The sequence below is a fragment of the Ursus americanus genome, chromosome 1 (genome assembly GCF_024610735.1).
Source record: "Ursus americanus isolate L20-20 chromosome 1, mUrsAme1.1.p, whole genome shotgun sequence".
Taxonomy (NCBI): domain Eukaryota; kingdom Metazoa; phylum Chordata; class Mammalia; order Carnivora; family Ursidae; genus Ursus; species Ursus americanus.
This window is the reverse complement of record NC_142127.1, coordinates 10,368,208-10,388,133: the sequence shown is the minus strand read 5'-3', so window position 1 is coordinate 10,388,133 and position 19,926 is coordinate 10,368,208. Positions and strand designations below refer to the sequence as shown.

At 50.4% G+C, this 19,926-nt stretch overlaps 1 protein-coding gene across 1 annotated transcript in view; it reads right to left on the bottom strand.

Moving 5' to 3' along the window:
- The window catches only part of SCTR (secretin receptor), a 74,712-nt gene that overhangs the window by 5,874 nt on the left and 48,912 nt on the right, over positions 1-19,926 (bottom strand). The window contains exons 6-12 of the mRNA XM_045804094.2: positions 19,769-19,901; positions 17,500-17,653; positions 11,038-11,098; positions 9,753-9,822; positions 7,084-7,175; positions 5,515-5,641; positions 478-519 (exon numbers count right to left, since the gene is read on the bottom strand). Of these exons, the coding sequence (XP_045660050.1) occupies positions 478-519; positions 5,515-5,641; positions 7,084-7,175; positions 9,753-9,822; positions 11,038-11,098; positions 17,500-17,653; positions 19,769-19,901 (679 nt within the window). The remainder of the gene's footprint in view (positions 1-477; positions 520-5,514; positions 5,642-7,083; positions 7,176-9,752; positions 9,823-11,037; positions 11,099-17,499; positions 17,654-19,768; positions 19,902-19,926) is intronic.

Here is a 19,926-nt window from a genome sequence, read left to right as displayed (position 1 = left end):
CTCCGGGGAGTCAACACTCGTGGAGGTCAGTGAGCAGTTGAGTTTCAGAGATTTCTTCATCAAGTCATTTACCAGAGGGGAAGACAGGCCCAGAGAAGGGCAGTGAGCAGGATCGCCCATCAGGCAAGCAGCAGAGCAGTCAGGAGCCTGGGTGTTTGTGGGGTGCCTGCACCTTCCTCTATTTCCTGGACTTGCTCAAGGATAAGAATCGCCTGGAATGCTTGTTAAACATTTTCAGGCTCCAAACCACACATGCAGAATCCTTTTGCTGCATGAGACATGGGGGAGGGGGGGAGGGCCCAGCAGTTATTTTAGCTAGGCCTCCTGGTGCTTCAGTGCTCCTAGGAAGTAAGCTCAGGAGACCCAGGCCTCCCACCCACACCATCCATGTCTCCCAACCACCCTTTCCAGGGGGCTTCTGAGCAGGAATCTCGGGGCTAGAGGGCTCCTCCATCCCGGCAGCCGCAGAACACTCACCTCCCCGTTGAGGAAGCAGTAGAGGACCGCCACCACCAGGCCCTGCAGAGGGGGCAGAAGCAGCAGGGGGTCAGTGCAGGTGCTCCAGCACGGGGCTCCTTCCTCCAACTTCCCCATGCCCTTATATTGCCACCCCAGGCTCGCTGAAGCACTCCAGAGCCTTCCCACACCTCTCAGCCCTGGGGGAGTGGTGGTGGTGGGACTGGGGTGACCTGGGGTCCCCACAGTGCCCCTGGCTGTGCTGGCATCACCTGGCACAGACTGAGCTCCTTGGGGCAGGGGCAGGGTCCAGCGTGGGGCACGGTGCACATGGGATTTCAGAGTAGAAGCTGTTAAATTGGGGCCCTTGGGGACCAGGCAAGTCACCTGAACTAGTCAGGGGGGCCATCTGGGAGAAGCAGGAAGTGAGGGCCCCTGAAGTGCACCTGTCCCTCAGGTAGGGGGTGGGGCCAGCCCGTGGGAGACCCTGTGCCCTGTGTGGGTGGGCTCATTTTCAAGATAAGCGGGAAATCTGGAGATGTTCCAACATGGGCAACTATTCAAACTGAAACACGAATGTGTGAGCGTGAGGGCAGGACAAAGCCCACGTGTAGGTGGTGACCAGCCAGCAGTGGGGTGTGACTTCCCTGCTTATCACCTTGGCTAGGGGCCATGAGGCTATATACAAATCATGTTCCCTGGTGGGATGGGGGTCGGTGCCCCTTAGGACCCTCCCTCCCTAGTATCTGGAGCTCCTGTTCTCCCAGGGATGCCTTCGCCTGCCCCCCAGTCCCAGCACGGAGCTCTGCCAAGGCAGGGACTCCAGTCTGGAGATGGAGGATTGGAGGCCAAGAGGCCTGCTTGGGACATAAGCTACAGGCAGGGTCTCTGCAGGGCTTAGGGCCTGCTTATCTCCTCAGGGACCCGCCTCAGGCCAGCTTGTCCTTCCTTCTGCCCTGAGGCTTCTCCGGCTGGTGAGCCCCTGACCCCTCAGAGGCCTGGGCGTCCTAGTTCTGACCTCAGGGGGCCCTAACCCCCCTCCCTAGTCCCATCCAGGCCTGCCCTTACCTACCCACTACGTTGGAAAAGATGGATGAACCAGCCCGGCTCTGGTGGGCTTAATACGTAGAATTGCTCAGGGCTGCTGTCATTTTAACAAGAGTGAGCGACAGACCTCGAAGGATTTGTTCTAGAATATTGGGCATCGAGGACCGCTACATAGAATGGGGACTATTTGGGGGAGGTGGGCGGCGGGAACACTTACTCGAGGACACGGTGTCCAAATTGTGTAGCACGTCAGAATCACCTGGGAGCATTTGCCTGTGTTATACTCCGCACCCCAAGTCCAAACATCTGAGGATGACGGAAGGAGCACCAGCAGCTTTGAAACATCCCAGATGGTTCTAATGGCCATTCCCAATTGGGACCCGCTGTCAGGATGTGAAAGGTTTTGAGATGAAACGGGACGGCGTGCGGAGTGCCGCCTGGCCTGCATACTTGTGGGTTCTGGGTTCCAGGTGCTCCATTTAATCCTTGCCAAAGCCCTAGCGGGGAGGACCCCTGCCTCACGCGGGAAGGAACTGAGTCACAGGGGGTTTCGGCAGGACCGGCGCTGTGTGTGCGTGGCCCAGAGCTGGTGGTCAGGCTGCTGGCTGCGGGGACCACCTTACTCACTGGACCCCACGGTGCCTGGGCCTCCAAGATCCCGGGGCACGTTTTCACAGTTCAGGTGCGGGCAGGAGCCCCGAGGGATGGAAAGTTAGTTGTGCCCCAAGGTTCGATAGGGAAGGCCTCCCACAGCCAGCAAGTTTAAGAAATGCCACAGTTTTTATACAATCGTTAAAAATGAAGTCTCGGAAGGGTTGTCAAGGCACAGAGAAACGTTCACAACAGGTAAGACGGAGAATCAGAAAAAGCAAGATAGAAAACCACACACACATGACCTCGGTTATATGGGCTGTGTGTACATGTGTGTCTTCCTGGATTTAAAAAGAAAAAGGAGAGAGACTTAGAAGTAAACCCACCATCACTTTAACAGGTTATTTCTGGGGTCATGAGATTATAGATTATCTTTTTTCTTTTTAAACTATTGCTTATTTTCCAGATTTTCTACAATAAGTATTATTTCTGCAATCGGAAAAAGCAAATCAACTTCCGTTTCTAGAAGCCTCTGACAATGACAATGAATTGTGGTTCTGTGTGCGGTCTTCTTTAAGCCCCTGTCTTCTAGAGATGGGGAACTAGAATATTTACATTTGAGGAAAGCCATCCCTTTGATGTGCTTAAAATGATGGGGGATGGGGTGAAGGGAGCAGAAGGGGAGAGAGATGGAACCAGCCAGGCCTTGAGTGGGCAGTGGTCACCTGGGGGTTCACTATCTACTATTCTCTTCACTTTAACAGGAGACGTTTTCTAGAGCACAGAATTTTTTAAATATATACATTATATAAAATATACATGTGTAATACGTAATAAAATGATAAATGTTTGTATGTGAACAAAGGTTAAAAAAACCCTCAGAGATCCGTGTTCTGCGTAAACATTTGTATGGGAGCACTTTTGAAGGAGGACCACCTCATTTTGGAGCATATTTGGTACATGAACAGCACACAGTCAAGGTTCACTACAGAACAGGTAGCATGTGGTAATGATGAAAGTGCAGTTACAGAAACGATATGTACGGGGGCGCCTGGGTGGCACAGAGGTTAAGCGTCTGCCTTCGGCTCAGGGCGTGATCCCGGCGTTATGGGATCGAGCCCCACATCAGGCTCCTCCGCTATGAGCCTGCTTCTTCCTCTCCCACTCCCCCTGCTTGTGTTCCCTCTCTTGCTGGCTGTCTCTATCTCTGTCAAATAAATAAATAAAATAAAATAAATCTTGAAAAAAAAAAAAAGAAACGATATGTACGGAGTAAGATTGGTTCTGATCTTGAAGGAGGTTGCCAGTGACTGGAATTATATATATACCTATTTAATATCTTCCATTTTTATTTTTAATTTTTTTTTAAAGATTTTATTTATTTATTTGACAGAGACAGCCAGCGAGAGAGGGAACACAAGCAGGGGGAGTGGGAGAGGAAGAAGCAGGCTCCTAGCAGAGGAGCCTGATGTGGGGCTCGATCCCAGAACGCTGGGATCACGCCCTGAGCCGAAGGCAGACGCTTAACGACTGCGCCATCCAGGCGCCCCTAATATCTTCCATTTTTAATTTTGCTGCTAGTTCCCTTTGGGTCTTAAAACAAATCACCTGTTGTGTATCAATTACCTTTACTGATAAAAAGTAGTAAATAATGTTACTCTGTTCTTTCATCAAAAAAAAAAAATTAGGAAAGCGCTTTTTGATTTTCTCTTGACAAGCCATTCCTCAGAAGCTGAGCAGCCTTCAGTGGCAGGCCTGGGCCCCAACCCAAACCCCAGCTCCAGGGGACAGGAAGTTCCCTTTCCATGCGGGGAGGCAGACCTGGGCCTCCGTGCTCCCAGTGAGGTCACTACCCATTTCTGGAAGCCAGGTGGGGGTCTTCCACCCTTGTGGACCCGGAACCCGACCCCTGCTAAATGGGCCATTGTGAGCCCAGCCTCCCCACAAGTTGCAAGAGCAGGTGGCCACGAAGCTCCCTGGTCCAGACACAAAGAATATGGATTACGCATGAGGCTGGGTTCTCTGGAGGCCTGGGGCGCTGGCAGGGAGCTCTGGGCAGAGAAGAGGCCCAGGGAGGGCAGAAGGGACAGCCCTGGGGTGGGGTCTGAAGGCAGGGTTAGGACAAGACCTGATTCTGTTCAAGAATGTGTTCCCAGTGATGTGTCCTCCCTGAAACCTGAAAGTGACAGGAGGGTGACCCTGACCCCCCACCCTGAACCTAACTCAGGGACTGAGGGAGACTCTGAGCCCCACCCTGAGGCCAAAGCTTCCCCCGTGAGGAGGACTTGGCAGGCTTCTTGAGGAAAATCCCCTGGGAGAAAATTCTCTCAGGCCCCAAAGCCTATAACGTCTAGGCTTTTCCCGAGAATTAGCTTGTTCCCATCTATAGATATTGTAAATCTCGGAACAGACTGCACTTCTGTTTTTGCTTTGGCTACTGGGAAGCTCCGAACCAATGTATGACCCATCTCTCCACCTTCACGGCACTCAATTTTGGCTTTTATTTTATTTTTTCGCTGATCCTTCATCTACGTTTTTTTTCTTTTTTTGTCCTCTGTATGGGCTTCCTGAAAGCTCTGTCATATTATTTTTAGGAGGAGAGAGCTATGAGAGGGTAAACAAATAACACTGTGGAGTTTGGGATTCATGTGAAGAGTCCTTCTGTCCAAACATGTTTACTATCTGTTTTGTTGTTGTTTTTACTATGCATTTTTCTTAAGCGTCACAACATCTTATTGAATTAGGAGATAAGTGATTCTCCCCTCACTCTCCTTCTTGTTTTTAAAGTTGGTTTGGATTTTTGACACATTGTGCGTGCACATCGCCTCAGAGAGTCCAGTGATTGTCCTCACAAAACACGGGTAGCCTCTGCACACCCCTGCCCCCATTTCCTGTTCCTCAGAGGCAGCGACTTGGAATTCTCTTCACTGCTTCTGAACAACATGCTGATGCGGGGCCTTCTGGATGTTTCGGTTTGGGGGCACTTTCATGGGCTTCCCAGAACGAAGAGGAGGACTTGACTCTCTTTCAGGCGCCCTCCCTCCCCCATTCCCATAATGCTCCTCTTCCTGCCCTGCTCTTTGATGGCTCAGCCGCAGCCTCAGCGCTGATTACGTATCTCTTCTTGTGAGCTGTGCAATCTAGTGTGTGGCGTTGCTTGTCCCTTTTCTCTTCCCTGGAGTCCGTCTGTGTCCTTAGTTTTATCTCCCACCCCCATCTGACTGGTGGGGGGCTTGGGTCCCCCTCGGGGTCCCACGGCACAGCGAGGTCCTGTCCACCTCCTCTGTCGGGTGTTGTGCCAAATGAGGCATCCCACACCGCACACGGCTGGACCTGGGGAGACCTGGCGTGCTGTCGCTATGGCCTCCGTTTCTCTAGAAGGAGAGAGAGCTCTGGAGAAGCACGGTCCCTGAAACTTACCTGGAAAGAGCCAAGGGCCAATTCAAAGAACCACTGGACCTCGATGGCGTCCTCTGGGGAGAAGGCGAAGACGATGTAGTGGACTCCAAAGAGCGGGATCAGCAGGAGAGTGGACTTGGCCAGGCGCCTGCAGACACAGAGCGGCTGTGGCGTCCTGCGCCTCCCCACGGGCACAGCTCCGCACGCCCCACCCGGTCCGATCGCAGGACGCCTGCAGTGGTGCCCCCACGCCTTTGTGGTTTTACCTTTTATTTTGGAGAATTTCCACCTCCCGCATACCCATCACCCAGGGCCAGTCCCCTAAACTTTCTGATCATGCACCCCATCAGGAAAAAAAATGTGAACAGGTATCCACCCAAATCACTTTATTATTTATAGATTATGTGCATGGGTCATTGAATCTATTATTCACAAAGCCAGGGTTCTTATTTTTTTGGATAATAAATATCTATAAGAAGTTCTTTCATTTTCTTCCCAGATCTCAGATTAGGGTTGCTAAAATTAGCAAATAAAAATACAGGATGCACAGTTCAATCTGAATTTCAGATAAACAACAGATAATATTTTTTTGGAGTAAGTGCTGAAACACTCTTCATTGTTTATCCCACATTCAAACTGAACCAGGTGTCCTCTGTTTTATCTGGCAACTTTATCCTGGATCCCCAGCTCCACCCTACTGTGGAGCCCACTGCCCTAAAGATGTCCTGGAGAATCTGTCACCAAGCAATCCAGGTCACTGCCAGATTCTCAAAGCTCAGAACATCACAGAGAAAGTCTGCGGTGGACACTGATTTGCCTTTAAGGGGTCTGTTTTGAATTAGGTCTCCCCCACCCAAATTCACCAAGTGAAGCCCTACTGAAATAGCTCTCTGTGCTTGCAGGTAGGGCCTGTAAAAAGGTGATTAAGTTCAAATGAGGTCGTTAAGATGGGACCTTAGTCCAATCAACTGTGTCCTTATTAAGGAGAGGAGGAGACACCCCGGATTCCCGCACACAGACAAAAGGCCGAGTAAGGACACAGGGGGAAGGCAGCCGTCTACAAGGCCAGGAGCAAGGCCTCAGAGGAGACCAAACCTATGGGTACCTGGATCTTGGGTTTCCAGCCTCCAGAACACTGAGCAAATAAATTTCTCTTCTTAATGCCATCCCACATGTGGTTCTTTGCTATGGGGGCCCTACCAAACAAATACAGCATCTCCCTTCAACATCTTAAAGGTTTTCAAGTATTTTTGGATCACACATCTTGAAGATCTGATGAAAGCTCGAGCCTTTCTCCCCTGAAAAATACACAGACCTACACAAATTTCTCTGAATTGGGGTCCCTGAAGCCCATCGGCAGTCTCCCTAGCGTTGCCTCAAACACAGATTTCTGCTCCCTGGGATCCGGAGAGATTTTTATCTTCCCACCGCCAGGGCTGTGTCTAAGGCTTTCCAATGGACCCACTCCTCCCCACCCCCATTCCCAGTTGCATCATAACCTCCTTGGAACCAGACCAGGTGGGTAAACCATAGGCGCTCTAAATACCTGCTGGCTGACTGTGGGTGCCTGGGTCTTTGCCCTCCACTTACTTATAATGGTTTACTTCATTCCCTCTTGTTTCTTGGGTTCTAAGTTTTCTCATCAGGATTCTTAGAATGTTTATAAAAAGGATGAAGTTAATCTGTAAAACACAAGACGGAGGTGGGGTTGAAGGTGATCGCCACCTCTCCTGGCCTTGACCCCGGGCCCCGAGGCCAGAGAAGGCATTGCAGACCACGCCTGGGATTGCACATCGCTGAGCCACCCCGCCCGGCCGCTCAGACTCCTGTTGGAACAAGGTGTCTGGAGGTGATGGCTGACACAGCAGCCGTGCCTGTCCCTGGCTGCAGGAGCTCTAAGTCCCGCTCAGTTGTGGCAAGAATTACTCACACCGGAATGCGCTGGACCTTGTTAAAAGGCAGGTGACTGGTGACCTGAGAGTCGGCATTTCTTTCTTTTCCTTTTTTTTTTTTTTTTTAAAGATTTTACTTATTTATTTGTCAGAGAGAGAGCACAAGCAGGGGGAGCAGCAGGCAGAGGGTGAAGCAGGCTCCCAGCTGAGCAGGGAGCCCCATGTGGGGCTTGATCCCAGGACTCTGGGATCATGACCTGAGCGAAGGCAGACACTTCACCGACCACCCAGGCGCCCCAAGAGTCTGCATTTCTACCGAGCTCCAGATAATGCTAAAGCCGGTCCTTGACTACACTTTGAGTGGCAAGGCTTTCGTCCCACAGAGGTTCTTAAAATTTTGGGTGCAGAATGGGGGGCTCCCTCCCCCAGAGGTTCCAGGTCAGTAAATCTGGGGTGGGGCCCCCGACTTTGCATTTTTTAACAAGCTTCCAGGTGCTGCTGAAGCTGCTGGTCTGGGGACCACACTTTGAGAACCACTGCTTCAAAGCCTTATGGAGTCACTTTGCAGTTTAATCACCAACTCCAGGCAGCCACCCTTGATTACCTCTCTTTCCTGATAAGCTGCAGTTCGGGATCGTGTTACTGTGTAAGCACTTGAAATATTGGAAAGAGGCCAAACACATGCATCTGTCAAACTTGTGTGTGTCTACTTATTTGCCAGTTCAATCATAACTTCCTAAAGGACAGGAACGCAGTCTCATTATTTCTTTTGCTGTCCACCCCCCACCTCTGTGCCCAAGCCCAGTGCCAGAACGTTATAAAGGTGCCCACGTGCCGGCTGGTACCTCTCCTCCTCTCTCACCCACCTACCAGCTCCAGCAGCATTTAGAGAAGCACCCTCATTGTTCACACAACCAGCCTGGGGCCTGGGAATGCTGGCCAAAAGACAAGGATTAGTGGCCTGTCCGGGACTCCTAGCCCAGCTGCCTTTTTGGGAACATTGCTTCTCAGCTTGTCCTTTGTTTACGCATCTTGCTCGGAGCTGGCTAGGCACGGTATAAATGAATAAAGGCTATTTTACTTTCATCTATTTTTTTTTTTGTCTTAGAGATGCATTTAATTTTATAGGGAGCACTTGAAGGCAAAAAAAAAAATACTTAAGATCTCCAGAATGAATCCTAAATAGTGGAATTCTAGGCCCTGTGACCTACTGGTTGGGAGATTTTTTTTTTTAAGTTCTTATGTATTTATTTAAGTCATCTCTACCCCCAACATGGGGCTCGAACTCATGACCCTGACGTCAAGAGTCGCATGCTTTTCTGATTGAACCAGCCAGGGGCCCCTGTTGGGAGATATTCTGCATCAGGAGTGCCCACCAAACATCACTAGATAGACCACAGTCTGGTGAAATCCGCCCAGACCCTGGGGCCCATCGTCCCTCAGCCAAGGCTCTCCCGGGCTGGGCAGTCAGATCCCCAGAATGATGGCAAGGAAACTGGCCTAACTCAATGAGGAAAGACCGTCCTGGGGGTCTTTGCACAACAGTGCAAAGGCCAGGGCCAGCGCACATCTATTGCTAAGTGAAAAACGAACTAGTATATAAAACTATACTAAGCATTTTGAAAACAGTGTGTGTGCTCAAAGAAAAAGACAGGAAGGAAATGCACATGTGTATTCACAGTGTGTGTCTAGGTCCTAAAAGTATGTGTGATTTTATTCCCTTTTGGAAAACACATTTTGTATTTTCCAACTTTTTTTTTTTTACATAAATTCTATTACTAAAAAAAAAGAAAAGAAAAGAAAAAAAGAGGGGCGCCTGGGTAGCGCAGTCGTTAAGCGTCTGCCTTCGGCTCAGGGCGTGATCCCGGCATTCCGGGGTCGAGTCCCACATCGGGCTCCTCCGCTGGGAGCCTGCTTCTTCCTCTCCCACTCCCCTGCTGTGTTCTCTCTTTCGCTGGCTGTCACATAAATAAATAAAATCTTAAAAAAAAAAAAAAAGAAAAAAAGAAGGAGGCCCTGGAATGGCCCCCTCCTCCCACTTGTCCCTGGAAAGTCATCAGCCAGCCTGGGGAAGACGGGAAGGGGGGGCGGGGGGGGAGGGGAGGGGGTTGCTACCCTGTGCTGCACCCTCTCTGCCTCCAGTGAGCCCATTTCCTATCAAATGGTCTTGCAGCCGTGGTGTCCCTCGGAGCCTTGTGCACAGCTGAGGGGCTGATTCTTTCCAGGAGACAACCCCAGTGTGTCCTACCCCCCCCCCGCCCCCGTCCTCTGTCCCCCTATTTCCTGTCTGTACCCACAGGCTCAGCTCCAGGCCTCCCAACCCTGACCACAGAGCAGAAGCACTTGAGAACGTAAATGGCCACTCACCAGGATGGAGAGGATCACGGGCCCCCGAATGACCCACCAGATGGATGCGTTGGCGTTGATGTCCCAGCACCTGCGGAGGGCCAGCCAGGCAGCGTTAGGAGTGGAGAGCTGAGGTGACCAGGAAAGACCAGTTCCCTCAACTGCTCTTCAGATGAAGGGCCTGTGCTGGTGGCCCTGAGCACTGGACTGGGACTGTGTGCCCAGCGCCGTTAGAACTGACCCTCTCCTGCTGCCCGGGAGCGCTTCAGGGGCCGCTGGAGCAGCCCCCCCCCCCCCTCCGTGCTTGCCCAGTGAGTGTCTGGGGCAGCAGACGTTTGTGGCACCTGACAGCCAGAAGATCCCAGAACCTCAAAGCAAGCACCGTGACAAACTTGACTGCCAACAATGGCCAGGCAGGGGACATCAGTGAGTGAAGTGGCTGGGTGACTGACGTGTGGCCGCAGGACCCTGGGACATCAGGCGTGGGGGGGTTACTTGGCAAGCTGGAGAGCCTGCGCGTGGCCTAAGACAGCCGCAATTCTGCTCCAGCTGATTTTTTCCAAAAGGGAAAATGAGAGATGTTGGTAGAACTTCCCATGTTCTCTGGAGAAGCTAAAAATCCAGATTTTTAAAAAAATCGAATTCACCCAATTAAATGCATTATTTTGAAACGATTATTTGGGGTCCTATTTGGACGGCAAGACACTGGCAAGCCTCCTCTGACCTAATCCACATCCTGGCCTGCTTGCGTCAGTGTGCCGATGAGAAACTGCCTCTGCTCTGTCCCGCTGTCTCACTTCCTCCCCGGCTGCTTTCCGCGTGCCACGTCCCAGCAGGGCCCCCGGGCTGACCTCCATTCCCAGCGACCAGCAGCCTTAGAGAACAAGGCTAGATCGCTCTGTGCCCATCAGGAGTCGCTGGGAATGTGCTGCCCCTTTCCTGCTCCCACCTCTGCTGGACTCTCAAACACCCGGGGGGAGAGGGGGAGTAGGGAGGAGCAGAGGAGGGAGAGACCCCAGGAGGAAGGAAAAGCGGGGTTGGCGCAGAGCTGCCTCACTGAGCGGCACCTGCCTGGAGTTGCACGGCTCCTGCCCAGGACCTGCTCTTCCCACGGAGCTGCCGGCGTGGGTGGGAAGGGAGGCAGGCCCAGGAGGGTGCGGACCAGCCCAGCGCTCTGGAGTACTCGCTATGGCCCCCCGCTTGAAAAACAGGCCTCTCCTAGATAGCGCCAAAGAAGTGGCCACCCTGCTTGAAGAACTAGACAATATCAAATACACTCTCGTTACCTCTCCTTCAAACAGCTTACCCCACATCTTCCAGAAAGAGCCTGCTGATAGCCCACGAAGCAACAAAAATGGCCGGGGAACCTGAAGATTGAAAATAAAGGGAGGGAGGAGAGGGGACTCAGTTTTCAACCCCTGTACAAGAACTGGGCAGTTTGCCCAGCCCGGGAGCAAGCAGGTGCCACAGAGACCCCCTAGTCAATCCTGTGCAAATGGGCAGCCTCCTGCTTCTGGGGTCCCAGGCATGCCCTGGGAACTGAGGCAGAATCAGCCAGTTCTTCAGGGGCTCAGGATGTCCTGGGAGCCTGGGGAAGACTCAGGAGGCCCTCTGCAGGGAAGAGAAGGGAGAAGTGATGGTCTACACCCGTGTTGTCCTGGGCAGCAGGCACATGTAGCTATGGAGTACTTGATATGTGGCTGGTCCCACTGGAGATGTGCTTGTAAGTGCAAGACAACTGATTTTGAAGACTTAGTAGGAATAAGAGAAGGTGACATATGCTAGTTTTTATATTAATTATATGTTGACATAAAAATATTTTTATACCGGGTTAAATAAAATAGATTATTGAGATTAATTTTACCCGCTTCTCTTTACTGTGTCTACTGGGGCTACTAGAAAATTTTAGGATATATGTATATGGCTCATTCTATTTCTAATGGACGTGCTCGTCCACACCTGAATGGTAACAGCCCTGTCCCTGGGCTGTTCGGGTTGGAGACCTCCAGCAAGCAGGTTTTCACCCAGGCGGGAGATTCAAGGATTTTTCTCTGGAGGAATCCAACAGCCCCAGACAAAGGGCATATAGATGGTGATGCTGGGGACCCCCCGAGACAGTGGCCACTTCCAGCCCAGTCATGCCGTGTGCGCACACACAGACCCACACCCACACCCACACGCACACCCTCCACCCCACGCATGGGCCCTTCAGTCCGCTCTGAGTGACTCATTCTTCAACATGAACAGACAGTCAAGGTCAGGGACATCTGAGGAAAGCTGATTACATAAAAGACAAGGACCAAAACAATCAGAGAGAAGGAACTCAAAGGAAACAGACCATGCAGGCTGTAGGAGGAACTTGGACAAAAGCAACTCTAAGGAATATCATCAGAGATAAGAGGAAAGATTATATCTGCAAGACCCAAACAGGATGCCGAAAATAGGAGCAGTCCGAGAGCAAGGAAGAGGGCTTAGAAATTGAATATATGATAACCAAGATAAAAGACTCCAAAGATGGGTTGGAAGGTAAAAACCAGGAGTCGCCCGGAAAGCAGAACACAAAGAGTGGAATGAAAAGTAAGAGGAAAGACATGAAAACATCAGAGGTCAATTCCAGGATGTGCACTATCTGATTAAAAGTTTCAGAGAGAGGATAAACCCAAAGGGAAAGAAATCAAATAGGTGATGTAAGAACATGGTCCAAGAAATGAAGGATGTGAGTTTCCAGATGAAGGGACCACCGGATGTCAGCAAAAAGGATGAAATCAGCTCGCATGGGGGCACATCCCTAGGGCATTTCAAAACACAGGGGACAGAGAGAAGACCCTGAAGCTTATGCAGAAAAAGATTGTTAAAAATGCTTGGGGAAGAAGAGTAACACTGCAGGGGCGCCTGGGTGGCTCAGTCGGTTAAGCATCTGCCTTCGGCTCAGGTCATGATCTCAGGGTCCTGAAATTAAGTCCCACATCAGTCTCCCTGCTCAGTGGGGAGCCTGCTTCTCCCTCTGCCTCTTGCCCTCTGCCCCCGCTTGTGCACATGCTCTCTCGCTCTCTCTCTCACTCAAATAAATAAATACAATCTTAAAAAACACAAAAAAACACAGCACATCCTGTAACATCAGATGCCCAAAGAGAAAGCCTCCAAAATTCTATGAGAAAATGATTTTTTTCAATCTAATTTGTATGGCCAGGAAAACTATAAATTAGGTGTGAAAGTTGAAAAAGATATTTTCAGATATGCAGCTCAAAAACATGTACATTCCCTGCACTCTTTGCTAGACAGGTACTGAAGCGTGTGCTCCAGCACCACCAGGGAGCAAACCACGGAGGAAATAAGAAATTAAGGAAGGGCACCTGGCTGGCTCAGCCGGTTAAGCATTTGCCTTCGGCTCAGGTTATGATCCCGGAGTCTTGGGATCGAGTCTCCCATCAGGCTCCCCACTCAGCGGGGACTCTGCTTCTCCCTCTGCCCCTCCCCCTGCTTATGCTCTCTCTCTCTCTTTCTGCCAAATAAATAAATAAAATCTTTTAAAGAAAAGAAATAAAGGAGTAGGATTTACAGAGGAAAATGAAGGAAATTCTCAGCATGAAGGGTAAGGGAATTGAGCAAGTCTAGAGAACAACCAGCCCAAATAGAGCAGGAAGTCAGAAGGCTCTAGAAAGAACATTGGTGACTCTATCGGGTTGAAAAGCATCCTCCCTAAATTCATATCTATCTAGAACCTTCGAGTGTGACCTTATTTGGAAATAAGGTCTTTGCAGGTGGAATTAGTTAAGAAGAGGTCATACTTATAAGGATGCCAGTCATATGGGGGCCCTAATCCCATAAGACTGGCACCCTTATGAGAAGGCCATGAAAGACACAGAGTGAAAGGATACACAGAGGGAGAAAGGCCACGTCAAGACGGAGGGGGAAATCACAAGGATGCCATCACAAGCCAAAATCCGCCAAGGACTGCCAGCAACGACCAGAAGCTGGAAGAGAGGCATGGAGCATTTCAGAAGGAATCAACCCTGCCAGAACTTTGATTTTGAACTTCTGGCCACTAGAACTATGAGAGAATAAATTTCTATTGTTTTAAGCCCCCGAGTATGTGGCAATTTGTTTACGGCAGCCCGTAGGAAAGGAATAGAGCAGGAAGAAACCAAACAAATGGGAACTGATAGATTTCCTGTTGGCATGGGAGGATTTGGGAAACACATCAGATGGTTTTCCAGTTCTGTGGGAGAACGGGGGTGTGGGGGGGAATTAAGGACAGCAACATAAAACAAAGAAGTCGATTAAAAGTGACTCCATAAAAAACAAAAGGTTAACTATTGGAAGTAAAATCATCGCACACCACTCAGGCCAGCAGTAAACATTTACATAGATATAATGATACATACACTGAATAGGACTTCTTTAAAAAAGATTTTATTTATTCATTTGACAGAGAGAGTATGTGCCCAAGCAGGGGAAGTGGCGGCAGAGGGAGAGGGAGAAGCAGGCTCACCCCTTGAGCCGGGAGCCCAATGCGGGGCTTGATCCCAGGCCCCGAAGATCATAACCTGAGCCAAAGGAAGATGCTTAACCGACTGAGCCACCCAGGGGCCCCCCTACTTAATTCTTTAAACCGAGGATGTGCATGACTTTCATAAAAATAAGATACATATTTTAAATTCCCTGTCTCAGTTTTGGGTGCTTTGGGCAAAGAACTTGGGTTCTGAAGGGCCCCCTGTTCATTGTCGTCTATCTTTAACAGAGTTGGCGGAAAGTGGGAAAACCAATAATGGCTGGAGTTACGGTTTCATAGTGTGGTCCCCAGACTATCAGTGTCAGAGTCACTTGGGGCCTTGTTAGACATGAAGAGTCTCTGGCTGCACCCAAGGCCAACTGGCTCCGAGGCACAGGGCGTGGGGTCCAGCCAGCTGGGCTTGACACACCCTCCTTGTGACTCGGACGCAGGCTCCAACTGGAGAACCACCAGCTTCGTGAGTGGGAGCTTAGTTCCTTCCCGCAAAAGCCAGAGGTGTCACCCTTTTCTGCGTACAGACTGACAGCCCAGCCACCTTGAAGAAGTACAAGTGTTGGGTAAGCACTGAAAACCTTAGAAGTGTCCACTCCTTCTGAGTCAGTGATCCCAAGTCTAGGATTCCGTATTACACACGCAAATAAGCTTTTGTCCATCAAAGTATTTATCACTGTGTTATTTATAAGAGTGGAAAATTAGAAACGACCTAAATGTTCATATAATAGATATTTGGTTAAATACGTCCACAGACTAGTTAAAAATGTTTATGGCAGAAGTGGAAGATTACAGAGCACACCTGTGTATTAACAGAAAGAAACAAGATTCAGAATTCTACATATAGAATGACCACAACAGGGGCGCCTGGGTGGCTCAGTTAAGCGTCTGCCTTTGGCTTGGTCGTGATCCCAGGGTCCCGGGGTCAAGTCCCCAAATCCCCGCATCGGACTCCCTGCTCAGCGGGGAGCCTCCCACTCCCCCTGCTTATGTGTGCTCGCTCTCTCTCTAACAAATAAATAAATACAATCTTAAAAAAAAAAAATGACCACAACAATGTGGAGAAAAACTGAGTAGGATAAATAGTCTGGAAGGAACCCCCCAAAAATGTTCATTAGATGAGACCAGAGTAATTTTTTTTCTACCTTTTTTTTTTTTTTCAGTCTTATAGTAAGCATGCAACCTATCTCTGGGGAAACAAGTTGCCAAATTGAGGAGGGGCCCCTGCTTTTGCAAGAGAAAGGCTTCTCCCAGACGGAAAAATTTACGCCTTCCTGAGTTCCTTCATGGAGTCCTTGGGGCTGTGCAGGTGGAGAGACCAGGAGGGGAGAAACCACTGTTTTCTGCGCTGTTCCACCCCCAGGGCCTGGCATATAGCAGATGCTCAATAAATATTTGAGAAAGAAAGGAAGGCTCTCATGATCTCACTTAAACGCTTCCTAACAATCCGAGGGGCTCCTGAGTCGGTTAAGCGTCTGCCTTCGGCTCAGGTGATGATCCCAGGGTCCTGGGATCGGCCTAGTGTTGGGCTCCCTGCTCAGCAGGAAGCCTGCTTCTCCCTCTGCTCCTCCCCGCCAGCTTGTGCTCTCTCTTCTCTCAAATGAATAAATAAAATCTTTAAAATTAAATTAAAATAAAATAAGCCCTCCAAAAAATCCTTGACGGAGAGTCGCAATGCAATTTTGTCTCCCCACTAGACAACGACCCCTTTGAATGATGGAACTGTTTTTGTTTCTGTAATCTCTAGAAGCCCCACTGAGCACAAAGAAATGCTCGAAGAAAGTTGAATAAATTGTGATCCTGATATTAGAGATAATGAAACTGCCTATATTCATATGACAAGATCCTGGCAGATCTGGGAGTGGTTAGTGAACAAGGTTCCAAACTGGGTCCTTTTTTGGAGGTCAACTGAATAAGGCAGGTCCCTGGTCCCCCAGTACTCTGGGACTACTGTCCCCTGCAGAAATCCTAAGATCTGCAGAGCCCCACAGCTCCCGCGGGCCAAGGGTCATGTGCTAATCAGGCTGCCAAGGTCTATAGGAGGGCTCGGTCAGCTCCGGCAGCTCAGGTGACTTCCCTGATGTGAGAAGATAGGGCCCTTGCGCGGAAGGATTTAGACAAGCAGAAAAGACAGGGCTTTCCTGGCAGGGGCATTTCTTAATTAAAGGCACTAAGAAGAAAGCAAATGAAATTAATGGCTGGTACACATGACTATCCCTGTAGGCATATGAGTCACTCAGAGGAACCTGGCTATCTTTCTAGAACCCAGTGGGTAACTTACGTATGTTTATCAAATGAACAATGGATGGATGGATGGATGGATGGATGGATGGATGGATGGATGGATGTTTGTTAATGGCAGAATAAGAGTTAAGGGGCCTTTGGAAACAGACAAGTCTTGGTTTGAATGCTGGGTCTGCCCTTGTCTACAGTGTGAGACGAGCATATCACATCCTGTCTTTGAGCAGGTTTCTTTGAAGGGCCTCTGGAGGCTGTGGAGGCAATTAAATAATGCAGGTAGAGTGCTGTGCTCATAGTAAGGGCTCAAGAAATGGAGTTATCATCTCCACTGATCAGAATGGAAAGGGGGAAGAGATGGAATAGGGCTTGCAGCTGGCTATCTTACTACCATTTCCCCTCCTTTCTACAAATGAACCCTGAAATTCCTTTGGGAAGCTGTGTGGTCTGAGTAGCTTAAGCCAATCAGTGTATTCCATTCACACAGGCCTCTGTGATTGGTTCAAGATGTGTCTGAGACAAGCTGGTCTGATCAGAGTGAACCTCAGAGTATTTGTTGGGAATGCTGGGACGTGACTTTTTCTCTCATTAGATACAACAAGGAAGCTGGTAGCCCAGAATCTGCTGGCAGTTACACTGGGAGCACCAGTCTAATGAGAAAGCTGATGTTACAGAAGGCGAAGTAGAAAGGCACAAAGAAACGGTGTTGAGCTGCTGGATCCAGCCTCACCTGAAGCTGGTGATCCCTGGACTTTTCAGATATATGAGCCAATTGCTTTCTTTTATGTTTAAAGCTGATCAAGCCAGATTTTCTCATACCTACAGTCAAAAGTACCCTAACTGATTTAGAAAGGAAGCGAGAATGAAAATCTATGAATGGAATGTCTAAGGAAGTTGAAGTATCTTGCCTAAGATTTGACAGGTTAACTAACTTAACTGAGTGTGGGGCTGGAGCTAGAAACCAAATCCTCTGGCTCAGTGCCTTTTCCCACGTACCCCAGCCGTTACACCCACGGAGAAACATACCCCATCCGAGGGCAACAAATCCCTGGAGGCACTTCCTTTCAGAGAAGAAGGAGATGACGAGGAGCGTGTGAAGGTAGAGGCCTTCCACCAGCAGCCAGGCGTAGTTGGCCATGATGCAGTACTGGAAGAAAGCCATGACCAGCTTACAGCCCACCTGGACAGAGAGAGGCAGGTGAGCCCCAGGCTGGGCGACAGCGGGCTTCCCTCCCGCGGCCTCCCCGGAAGGATGTGACAGGACGTGGTAGGGGTCAGGTCGCAGAGCGAGTCTCTGGGGGCTCCTGGCCATCCCCTGTGGCCGTCCACCCTCAGAACCCAGGCCTGCAGAGTTCTCTAGAGGGTGGAAGTCCACCTGCCAGCAGGCTCAGCCAAGAAGGCTGATGGGCCATCAGAGAAGCGGGCAGTGCATGCAAACCCTGGAACCGACTGCCAGCTACAAAGCGGTGTCGGGTAGGGCCCAGCGCCCGAGTTCCTCCTTTGCGCATGAGCGCACGGGCCAGGAGAAGGAAAGGGATTTCTGAGCAAAGGATTAACAAAATCCTTTCCAAGCTATTTCCCCGGAAACAGATGAAGAAGGGACATACCAATTATGTTAGGAGGCAACATTGATTATAGTGAAAATGGCCCCTGACTGGCACACTGTGTCTGTTCTGGAGGCCTCTAACTACCAGATGCAGATGCCAGTGCTGGCCTCGCCTGACGTGGTGACTTGGTAGAGGCATGTTTCTTGCAGGGATCACCAGAGGCTGTGCCTGGAGACTTGTGGGGCACAAGGCTTCCATGCCAGCAAGGCAACCATTCCCATGTGACAAGGGTCGCCTTTCCTTTCACCGAGCTGTCCCCTGGGGAGAGGACAGCTTCTGGGATGGCCTGAGGGCTGCTACATGGGTACGTGGAGGTCACTCCCACAGAGGAGGAGGGCCCAGTGCTGCCCTGCTGGCCAGCTGTGGTTCCTGCCCTACGGCTGCCCACAGACTTGGATTCTGGGCAGGGCCCGTGGCTGGCTCGGGAGTCTGATGTTTAGTGGAACCCAAGAAGGTTCCCTGCGGGACGCTGCCGGACAGTGAGGTGGGGGGCCTGAATTTAAGCCTTCTGACTCTCACTCTGGTGCTCTCACTTCATCCTGCCAGTATCCCGAAGGGAGATTCAGTTTGAGTCAGAAAACACACACACACACACACACACACACACACACACACACAACTATAAACAATAAACTTAACAGAGCTGTAAGGAATTATAGATGTGAGTGAGTGGTGGGAAGTGACAGGGAGGTTGACCGAACCAAACTCAATCTCCAATCCCTTTCTCCCTTGTTTGCCTCTGCTACGGACACTGTGATGGTAAAAACTCCATCTCCCAGCTTCCTTTGCAGTTCGGTGTGGTCACATGACACAGTTCTAGACAATGAGATATAGATAGGTGTCTTGGGGCAGCCATTCTTTCCTACCCTAAAAAGGCAAAGCTGCCCAAAGACAAAAACTGTTTAACCCTGACTCTCTTTCTTGACTGGAACATGGATGTGAGGCCTGGGGCTGCAGCAGCCATGTTGTAAACAAGCGGTGCAAAGCATGGCATCAAGCACGCTGGAGCAGAAAGAGGGAAAATGATTGTGTCCACCAGGGCATCATGGAGCCACTGTGCCACCTCTGGATTGCCCATCTGTGGACTGCTTATGTGGGAAACAACCCCCATTTGTTTAAGCCACTGATGTACGGTTTTCTGGTATATGCAGCAAAAGGGGTTCCCAACTGATACACAGAACAATAAAGCAAAGAATTAAGAGTCATCTGAGCATTCAGAAGGAGGAAGGGGGTTAGATTTAACCAAACAATTGTTTTACTACAGACCTGTGTTCGCAGACACACGGGCATATGCTCTCACTTTTCTTTCTACACCCAACCTCAACCCTCTTTAGGCCTGGCCATCTGTCCACAGCTGGGACTTGGCAGGTGGAGGGAAAAGACGAGCGTCGCTATGTATCTAACTGACAGAGTGGCTAAGCCACTCCTGGACGCTGGGAGTTGAAGGGAGGCCCCCAGGGGCTTCCTGACAAGCTGCTCTCATACATGACCCAGACTGTGCACGTGGAGACATGGGACTCTCTCCAGACTCCCTGGCTCAGCCCCAGCACTGGCCCCTCTCCTCTAGGCATCAAGTGCAGCCTCAGCTGGGACTTGGGGGAAGAGCGAGGGGGCCACCACCATCTCCCGAGTTGGGCTGGGGAAGGTGGGCAGGCCTGGCCACACTCTGGGGCACGCAGGCATGTTACCCTGTGGGCATCACAGTGAGCGACGTCGTCCGAGGAGAAGAGCACAGCGTCCTTGATGAAGTTGGACAGGGCACGCAGGATGAAGGACACAAAAAGGTGCATGTGGATGTAGTTGCGAGTGCAGTGGAGCCTCCTGGAGGGAGAGAATGCGGGGCCAC